Source organism: Barbatula barbatula (genome assembly GCF_947034865.1).
Source record: "Barbatula barbatula genome assembly, chromosome: 24".
Lineage (NCBI taxonomy): Eukaryota > Metazoa > Chordata > Actinopteri > Cypriniformes > Nemacheilidae > Barbatula > Barbatula barbatula.
Window position 1 is genome coordinate 18,994,723 of NC_136787.1, and position 10,613 is coordinate 19,005,335.

General features: G+C 36.6%; 1 protein-coding gene across 1 annotated transcript; it reads right to left on the reverse strand.

Annotated features, from left to right (window-relative positions):
* On the reverse strand, nt 1–9,775 carry anxa4 (annexin A4). The gene is made up of 13 exons (XM_079448816.1): nt 9,607–9,775; nt 8,195–8,239; nt 7,503–7,590; nt 4,958–5,052; nt 4,075–4,188; nt 3,070–3,160; nt 2,570–2,649; nt 2,365–2,421; nt 1,162–1,255; nt 822–917; nt 689–747; nt 493–615; nt 1–283 (listed from the first exon to the last, which is right to left on the reverse strand). The coding sequence occupies exons 2-13, from the start codon at nt 8,201–8,203 to the stop codon at nt 224–226; spliced, it is 966 nt and encodes a 321-aa protein (XP_079304942.1). The 5' UTR covers nt 8,204–8,239; nt 9,607–9,775; the 3' UTR covers nt 1–223.
* Between the last annotated feature and the right edge of the window lie 838 nt (nt 9,776–10,613).

The window sequence follows — 10,613 nt, forward strand, 5'->3', positions numbered from 1 at the left end:
GGTTGTTTTTCTCCTTTTATTTATTTGATCAACTTCACGTTCTAATCTAGAAAAGGCTCAAAGGCAATAAACAAACAAACCTTTACTCTTTTTTTTTAACATCACAATTTCTAAATAAAACTCTGCTATGAGTAACAGGGAATGTGTTTGAAATGTTGTAGGCCTTTAGAAAGCCTTATCACGCAAATGAACGAGCAGGACGTGGCCAGCCTTCACGCGTCGCCTACTTTTCCCCGCCGCACAGCTCCAGCAGGATTTTACGGTAATCCCCGGATGTGTCCCCCTGCAAACCCAAACCAGAACAAGGGTTAGTGATGGCTTTGACATCAGATCAACTGCACAACAAATCGTGCTGGTTTTTTTCAATAAAATATTCTCTCAATAGTTGGAAATTATTTCGCTAGAATTTATAATTATTTAAAAAACATCCGGAAATGTATTGACAATCATAACGAACTGAGGACATTTAATTTAGATGTGAACACGTGTCACCTTTATAAAGGAGCCCAGGGTTTTTCCATACATCCTGAGAAACTCAGACTTGATGTCCAGCATGTCGATCTCGGCACGAGACACCACGGTCCTGATCAACACACTATCTGTGGTGCCTAAGCCCTGCGGAAAGGCCAAACACAAATCATTATTTAATTGACACAGCAAAATATAATAACAATCGGATTTATTTTACCTTCATCGACTTGTAGAGTCTTTCAGCAAAAAACGCCGGTTTATTCTTCAGACATTTCACTGCAAAGCATTTAATATCGTATTATTAGTATCTTATTAAGATGAGAATGAGGAAAAAGAAGCTTTCGACTGACCTATTGCTAGAAAAACATCCTCCAGACTGCCAGACATCTCCCTCTTTATGCTCTCTTCAATGTCCCGTCCTGAAATCTTCTGATAGTCTTTAAACACTGAAAAAGATGACAGATTGTTTAGAACGGAACATGTATAGTGCGTACACTGCATACTGTTTATCAAACATTGTTTTGCATTTTGAGATATATTACCTTTGGAAAAAAATATTTTACATTCAGTCGCCACAAGGTGGTGGTAATTGTTATGGTCACTATAAGTCTATTTTCTAGAAGTTGAATAATACCGATACAGCTGGAATAATGGATTTCTGTTTTGATGTAACGGAAGGGTCACAGATACCTTGAATGAGGTGGTTTTTGTTCCTCGCACACAGAACGGTGAGGAACTTGACCTCATCCGTTCCCCAGCGAGCCTCGCCGGCCTCAAAAATGTCCTGTTTGTTAATAAAGAATGTGATTAAGAGATGTCCCTCTATGAACCGTTAATGATTACTACATAATAACATGACTGTCGTGTGTCTTATCTACAGCGCTCTGTGTTCGTGATCTAGTTAAACACTGGAGTTCAAAAGTCTGCGACCGCATTCATAGTCTGGAATTTTTCTTTGCATTTCTTTAGATGTGGAGAGAAATTTGAGGAAAGTTCAAAAAAGGAAAAACAGAAATGTAATACTATTAAATAACAAATAATCGATCATCAAATATAAGCAAATCAACTGAATGATACATTAAAGTATAGTTTTTACATCCGCTGAAGCACTGTTCACTGTGGTGATGTTTGGGAAATCACACTGGGGGAACATGAGTCATCCCCAAAAACATACGAGTCATCAGGTATATATATATATATATTAGCAGGTCCTGAGAAAATCTTCTTTTTTTTTCAAATGTATGTAGCCTATACTCGTAGTCTCGTAGTCTCACACTTTTTGACCACGCTGTGTGTATAGCCAAATAAAAATTATCAACAGAACAACTTTAACTACCAAAGGTTTATCTGACAACCGCATCTTCTGTTTTATTTTGTGCATGAACCATTTAACATAAACTAAGCCTTTGCTATAGGCTCACTATATAGGACACACTTGAAATGTATGATAGTATACGCTGCAATATATGACTGTTTGCGTTAAATGATAAAGCAATGATCAATTCTGTATTCAGAGTTTCTGGTTGTCAATTCCGTAAACTTAAAGAGACTTGACTAGATGCATCCAATATAAACATCTCGGCTGGTTTAAAGTCATTGCCAAAATATCTTTAAAGGAGTTGTTTCCAATAAAATATTTTTTTTGCAGATACGATTTATTATTCTGTTCTATACAGCGGCATTCATTTAACATCCAAATACTTTTGAGGGTCTCTGTTTTCATGGAGTTAATTGTTGCAAATGTTATGGCGGATATATGCATCTATATATCAGTACTCGGTTAAGTACACTTAATCTCTTAGATTCAGGCATTCAGAACCCGTTACGCCACCATAAATGAACATGTGCTTTTTAAAACCGCCTGCTAACCAAATTTACAACAGAAAACCTCACCTTTGCATCCTGAGCAACTTGAGCATCGTCTACCTTGGAGCTTTCGTCACGGCCAGCCTATAAACAAAGCAGAATAAAAGAGATCAGATCTCAGGGGTCACACCTGCAGAGGCCGGTGGGAAAGGTTTGCAAGGCAAACAGAACCGGCCAGACGCCATGAACTCTTAATCTTTACATATAAAAAGACAGAAGATAGTTTGTTTACCGCGAGTAAAGAGACCAAGACCCTCTGGAACATTCCAGATGTGTCTCCACAGACGTCATCCTCAAGGCTTTTGCCACAATCTGTTTGATGATGTTATGCGCAAATTAAATAAAAATACAGATATGAAGTATATGAAGAGTTTGGTTCCAAAATAAGATTTTTTTTAATCTTTCGAAAATCATGTTTTTTATCATGTCTTTGTTGTGTTAGTTAGCTGTGTGTTTTTTAGCTATTATGGCTAAAATCAAAACAAACCAACTGGAGTTTGATTCATATTTATTAAATAAAATGCTCAATAAAAAACAAGACTTTTGAAAATGTTTTAAAACAGATTTCTCTCATTTTGGAACCAAGCTCTTCATATTCAAACAATGTTTTATGGTACACCGGCAGTGTGTTTAAAACTGTTGTCTTGTCTTAATAGAAGCTTATCTTATAAACTAATAATAATGATTTATAACTTGAACTGTCTTTAGAAATCAAAAATCAGGATCAAGTACCTTTCTTGTAAGTAGTGATGATTTCTCTTATCTCAGCGCTGTTCCTGGAGGCCAAGATGTCAATCAGACAGGCTTCCTCAGTACCTGCGCCCTAAGGAATGTGAAGGAATAGTCAAATAAGTCACCTGAAGCTTATAATAAACAATCCGAACTTTTTGGTTAATGTTTAAAAACAATACTGCTGGAAACACAGTGACTCCCTAAATGCTCGCAGGCAAATTATTTACGAGGAAAACGTATCATTGTAGTAGCAATTGTCATCATTAATTAGACATTATTTATTTATATTTGTTACATCCAGTTCAAGTAATGTTGTTTTAAAGTTTGACAAAGTTACATTTAGGGCTGTTAAATGATTAATTGTGATTATGTGAATATAATATATACCTGTGTACACATTTTTTTGTATTTATCAAACATAAAACAAAAAAGTTTATATGTAATTTAAATTATATGTAAATAGAAGTAAATACACGCAAATATTTCTTTAATTTATATTATATATATATATATATAGGATATATATATATATATATATATGTGTGTTTATAAATGCTAAATTAATATACACAGTACACAGACATGTATTGTGTAAATACATACCTTTATTCTGTAAGAATAGGGATATATGCACATAGGACGATGACGTACTTCGGCTAAAATCGCAGATTTTTCACCAAGTGATAACGATGCGTTTAGTAAGAAAACGTTCAAATTTCGGCGAACCAACGGCACTACGGGCGAGCATCGCTAAGTGCCTCTGTGATCAAGTGCAAACCTCCCGTTGCTTTTTTTCATATTTGTTGATGTGTCTTGAAACAGATGGACTGAGATTTTAGCGGAAGGACGTCATCGCTCCGTGTGCATGGACCCCATTGAAAATGAATGCAGGACTGAACAGTCTATTCAAGATATGCATTCTTTGAAGATCGAACTCACAACCTTTGCGTCACTAATGTAGTGAGAACTACCGGCCGAGCTTCAGAAACACTCGTCCTCACTAACCTTGATGGCATTTCTCAGTTCATACGCGTCGTACACCGGTGCAGGCATCAGCAGGGCGACCACGACCTTCTCAAAGTTTCCGGTGAGCTCAGACTTCAATTCATCAATAAGATCCTGAATAAACATCCCACATGGAAAAGTCAAGGCTCGAGGCGCTAAAAACAGCACATCATCCCACACAAACCTTATGTTTCAAGAGTTCATTTCTATACTTCTTAATGTGAAAGAAAGAATTGTATTTTATGTTAAGAAAGGATGTTTAGTTGGAACTGTTCCTCTACAGAGTAAGCTTGGGCGAGTCTACTGACCGCCTTGTCTTCCGGCCACACTTTACCCACAATGACTCACTCTTTCTCCCTGTACACGGCAACAGTGGATAAACACCACGTATGCAAGCAAGACCCACCGGTCATGACTTTTACTGATACTCATTAACATGGCTTATGGTTACTGTGTTACTATGTAAAGACGGATTACAGATTAATAGTCAAATCCATGAAGCCTGTGAGGAGACAAAGCAAAACTGCTTTCGACTCATCTTCTGTTATCTTAACACTCCTAATAACAGGAATTTCTCTTGTGATAAGACGGACGGAAAATCTATCCTCATTGTGTACTTTTACATGACGGGTTAATGATTGAAGCTGTGTGACAGCGTGTGCTATCGGTCATACATGTTCTGCTTCGTCCATTTACAGACTTGTCAACAAAGTTATCTGATCACCGTAGTGGAGAGATGGTTTACTCAAATAAACCTGATGGTTTCCATTCCTGTCATTATGAACTTCTGCAGAGATGAGACCATAGAAGCTTCCCTAGTGTCCGACAGAAGATGTTGTTATGGATGTTATTCGTGGAGTTAAACTGTCTCTGAGTATGATACCTTTCCGACGGTCCGTTTGAAAGCCTCCTTGATTTTCTGCCGCTGCGCAATAGTGCGACGAGGAAGAATCTCAATGATGGTTGCCTCATTGGTGCCTGAAGAAATGTAATATCCGATTAAAATAATATAACAACAGACTGAAATTAAATTACATTTGCAATTCAGTCTGTTCCTTAAAGGGATAGTTCACACCAAAATGAAGATGCATTATTTGCTCACTCATGTAATTTAAAAGCTGAATGGCTTTCGTCTGCAGACACAAAAACGATATTTTGAAGAATGTTGGTAACAGTAAACCATTGGTCCCTTTTGACTTAAATGGCTTTTTTTGTCCTTACAATAGAAGTGAATAAGGACCAACAGATTTTTTCACTGACATTCCTCGAAATATCTTCCTTTGTGTTTAAAAGATGAAATGAGGGTGAGTAAATGATAGTAGAAGAGGGCACCAGACAAAACAAGGAGTTAAGGAGCCATTGGCTCCTCTAGGGAACAAAACAGGCGTCAAATCATTTTTTAAGAGCCTTAAATCTTTAAATCACATACTTTCAGTTGGGTTTTTCCTGGCTCAAAATTAGGCGAAGGTAGTGCCATCCTGATTTTCCTCACACACTCACGTGTAGGCCTACCGTACCTTTAAGCGTCTTTAACACTTAAACGACATATAAAAGGTCTTAAAATTTGATACAAATGACAATTATCACGTGAAAAAAAATTTAAATATTACATTTATTCAACCAAACCGAAAAGTTGTTTAAAATCAAATATAGCTTAAGCTTTTTAGCACAAAATAGCCAACTGAATTAAAGTCCATTTTCAGAGATTCAGTGAGCTTGTATATTCTGTTATATTCACGTGAACTGGAAGTTGCAATCGTTTTTCTATTAAAAACAATAATGGGCGTGGCTTTCATGTTTCTCTGCGATTCGATTGGATGTATAAAAGCAGCCGATGCATTTTGAAATGGAACTGGAGACAGACTGACAGTTGAAGGGGAGGAGTTAACAGATGCTCCGCCCAAGCTATCTTTAATATTACATTTACGCATTCAGTAGACACTTTTATCCAAAGCAACTTATGTTTTTTTATATGTGCAATCCCCTGGGATCGAACCCATGACCTTGGAGCTGCTAGCGCCATGCTATTTACAATACACGCTGCAATATTTCATGAAAAAATAGGAATTGTCGTTTTTTATTTCACTGGGACTTTAAATGAATCAGTTCATTTATTTTTTACATAAAATTCATTTGTTTTCGAGTCACGTTATTTTTTAAACAGAAATTAACATAATTTACAAACAAAATCGGCATCAACAATCAACATTAATGTTCTAATCACAATGTCAGTTCATACTGGTGCACTTCCTTGAGGTGATTCGACGATCATTTTTGGGTACACTGTTCCTTTAAGAGCACTGGAAATCACATGCTTCATTATGCAACAGCAGCATTTCATTCATTAAATGGCACACACACTTACACATCCACCAAAATCACATGGTGATGATTCATACCGTACTTCTTCAATAACCATAAGCAAGCATGCATGTGTTTAATAGGGTCACTGTATGGGTGTCTTAAACCTCAGCTGAAGTTCATTACGCAAATGCATTCGTAGCATTCACCACATTCACCAGGCTACGTTCACATCACTGTGGTAAGATTTACTAGTACGAGGAAAGACCTTGTCTGTGGAAGGCCTTGTATTGGAAAAGCCCAGATGACCCACAGGTGCCAGCTGACATGCAGATCTTGATGTCTGGTCTGAATGGTAAAACATTTAAATAAAGCAACCGCAGTGGATATGTGAGGATTGTCATTTATTCAAAGAGGCTGAAATCTTATGCAATGATGTGAGGTTTGGATACTAATGCCATGCCTTTAGATGAACGAACGGAAGAAACAAACAAGTTTATGAGGAAGTGAGGGTTGACTAGTTGGATGGAGACGGTGCTTATGCGATATTCCAGTTTTGCGGATAAGCTAAATTTGCATCTTTGGATGGAAACCGGGCTGATGAGGTCTGTCAATAAATGTTTATTATTTTAGATTAAATAATGTTATCAAATATTTTCTTTAAAAACTAAAATGTATGAAATGGGTATTTCACTCAAAAATGAACATTCAGACACTGTTTATTCAAACTTTCTGTCCCTAACATACATTTCACAAAAACGTGTTTCACAGAAGAAAAAAGTAAAAAGGGGTTTGGAAGTCAATAATGACAGGAATTTCAGTTCCTCTTAATGTTAAAGGGACATTTCAGCCCAAAATGTAAATATTTGTCATCATTTAAACATGTATGACTTTCACAAGATATTTTAAAGAATGTTGGTAAGCTAAGCTAAGACAACTTTCATTATATGAACACATAACCACATTTCTTAAAATATGTGTTCCACTGATTTTTGAACCACATGAGGTCGAAGAAATGACAGAATTATTTTTTGTGGTGAAATATCCCATCTTAAACCAAAATGTACAAAGTCCCTGTGTATCAGTATGATGATCTGGGAAAGGTTTTGATTTGTTAATTCACTCACCCGCTCCTTTCATAGCACCATAGAGTTTCTGAGCATCTTCATCTGCACTGAAGCCTGAAGCCTCAGTCACAGTTCCACGGTTTCCCAACTACACAGACAAAACAAAAGGTCTTAACACAGACTGTTTTAAACTAGCTTCTATAAAATTACGTTTATTCTAACAGACAAGCGCTTGGACACACTTACTCATCATGTTTGACTATTTTCCTCATTTCCGAATAAAAGTCATCAACTATGCCATAACATATGATCTATCGAATTTAGCCAGAAATAAAAAACTCAAACTAGCCATTGTTTAAGACATTGTGGTCATTCTGTCGATCAGTCACACAAGGTGCATTATGGGATGCTTTCAAATAGTACTGAATGAGTTGCCATGTGTGCTGGGCAGTTATACTATCCATTGCAACTAACATAAATTCATGAAAGAAATTCCACAAAATCAATGTCAGAAATTGAAGCACAGAAGAAAGCTATCATGAAAGAACTTTCACTTTCAGCTGGTTGTAAACATGAGCATTTATATCTAAAGAGAGAGGTCAACCTTTGATACAACTGACATGCTTTTGAATAAGATAGAGATTGCATGTTGTATCAGTGTGTCAGATGTGCTCATTTAAAACAACAAATAGTAGACTGACATAAACTGACAATACTGGCCACTGGATTTATATTCAAAACAAGCATCTTACCGCTGCCATTGCGATGAAGGATCTGGTGATAAAGATGTGGAAACGCTGAAACAAATGAACATGCCATATATGAGGCCCACCACCCAATGTAACATCTCATATATCTGTCTTTAAAAACTATGAATGTTTAAATATTATGTTTCTAATGGCATTTATATAGCCAAGTCTAACTAAAGTGTCCAAAAATATCCAAATACATTTTGGGGCAACTGGGTCAGAAGAGATGAGCTCAAAATCTCACAGCGGCCTGATATAAGGTCAGGGCTACATCACATGACATTTTCCTGTTAGCTTTTTGATAGACCAAATCAAATGGCTTTATTCGACTGACACAGAAGAAGGAGAGAGCTTGACTTAATAACGGGGCATGACACTGTTAAATAAATAATGCACAGCAAAATGGTTATCACTTTGCGCCGCATCTTATTAAACAGAAGAGGCTAAACGTAATTACCAGCCGTCTGCTTAGTGTCAGCTTTCCATTTGCAACAATAAACTCGCAGAGAGAACCGAGACGTCAGACAATCTCTTCATTTTCATTTCATTGTGTTCCTGCATTGACGGGGCCCCTCAGTACATCATTTAAAGACCCATCAATAATTGATGATGCACATACAGCATATGTCCTTAATTGAAACAGCCAGTTTAAATAAGAGAATAATGTTTACAAAACATATTCATGTTTATATTAAAACACTTTCACTGCAGTCCGAAAGTAGATCTCATATGAAAGATTTCGTTCTTAATGCTAAGTCCATTTGCAAAACAGTGCGGTCTCTTTACTTTGTCATGCAAAGCACCTTGCGGCTCGTTGTTTGTTTTTATTAAAATTTCTTAAGCAAAATGGTCATGTTGAGAAATGTGTTTGTTTCTGAACACACAACAGTATTTCTGCATATGAAGAGCTCTCCAAAATGAGATAACTCACAAATCCTGTATTTATGATGTCATGTTGTTATTGTGTTCGTTGTATTATTTTAGTTATTAAGTCTTAAATCAAAACAACGTGATATTAATTGGCCTGCTCAATACATTTTTTTTTATTTTTTAACAGTTAAAAAGAGAAATTGGAAGCAAACTCTTCATATGTATTTAAACTATGTTTAGTATTATGAACGCGGTGCGGCGGTGGCTTGTTTAAGTCGCTCTCGCGATACTTTGATGTCACAGGCAAAGCGGACTGTGCAGAGTCGCGTGAAGTCGAACACACCTAAAAACTTTGCCAAAAAACGACCAACGCTCTCTCCAAACAAGTTTAACGCTCACGTTTAATGTTCAACAGTCAATAACTACATTTAACTAACAATAAAACGTCCATACGGCTGTATTACAGTGCGGATGAAAGCGCGCGTGATCAATGATGATTCAAGAACAGTTGAAACACAGCATGAAGTTTAAAGTCATAACGTTACCTGTGCTGGATTCACGCAGAGAGAGAGAGAGAGAGAGGACGCGCACAGGTCAGCGGGAATGTCTGTGACTTTTGTTGCCAACTTTGGTGGGTGTTGTCTTGTGTGTGGACTGAATCGTGTTACAGTTCCTCTTTCACGGCCACTCCTCTTTTATTATTTGCTCAGCTCGCTGAGATGACAGATGGAACAGTTATAAACTGCTGTGGTGAAAAGGTGATAATGACATAGATAGGATCCATTTGCCTGTGGTTCAGTGCTCAAAACAGCTGTTTGTAGTCTATTTCAAAATAGCTTTTGCACCAAACCTGGTTCAAGTGACTGCACGTATTTTACCGAACAAAGTAAAAGTATCTATTTTGCTATGATGTAGATGGAGAGTTAGGACAATGGAGGCTAAATCTTCATTCATTACTGACGATTATCATTCTTGTACAATACTCCGAGGTACTTTCATGGTGCAAATCCAAAACAAGGCGACATTGTTTTGTAAAAGTTTCGAAAAACCCATCATTTAGTTCGTGGTTGTGGTCTTCAGAACACACTTATAGGCCAAATACGAAAAAACACGACATGTAACTGTTAAAGGGGTGCTCCTTTGTTCTGAAGCACCATTGACTGCCATAGTTGGTACAAGATTGTAATTTTTTGGTTCTGTTGAACACAATGGTTTGAATTTAAATTTTTCAGTGGAGTATCCCTTTAAGTAGACGAGAGGTCGAGCTACAAAATAAATGATCCCTAAAAAAAGTGTACAGTATGAATAGTTTGGTTCCAAAATGAGAGAACTCCGTTTTTTTAAATGTTCAAAAATCACGTTTTTTAATATGTTATCGTGCTTTTATTGTGTTTTATTTTATTAGCAGCGTTTTCTTAGTTGTTATGTCGTAAATCAAAACAAACCAACTGCAGTTTGATTGATATTTATTAATTAAAATGCACAATAAAAAACATGATTTTTGAACATTGAACTGAGTTATTTCATTTTGAAACCAAAGTCTTTATATATC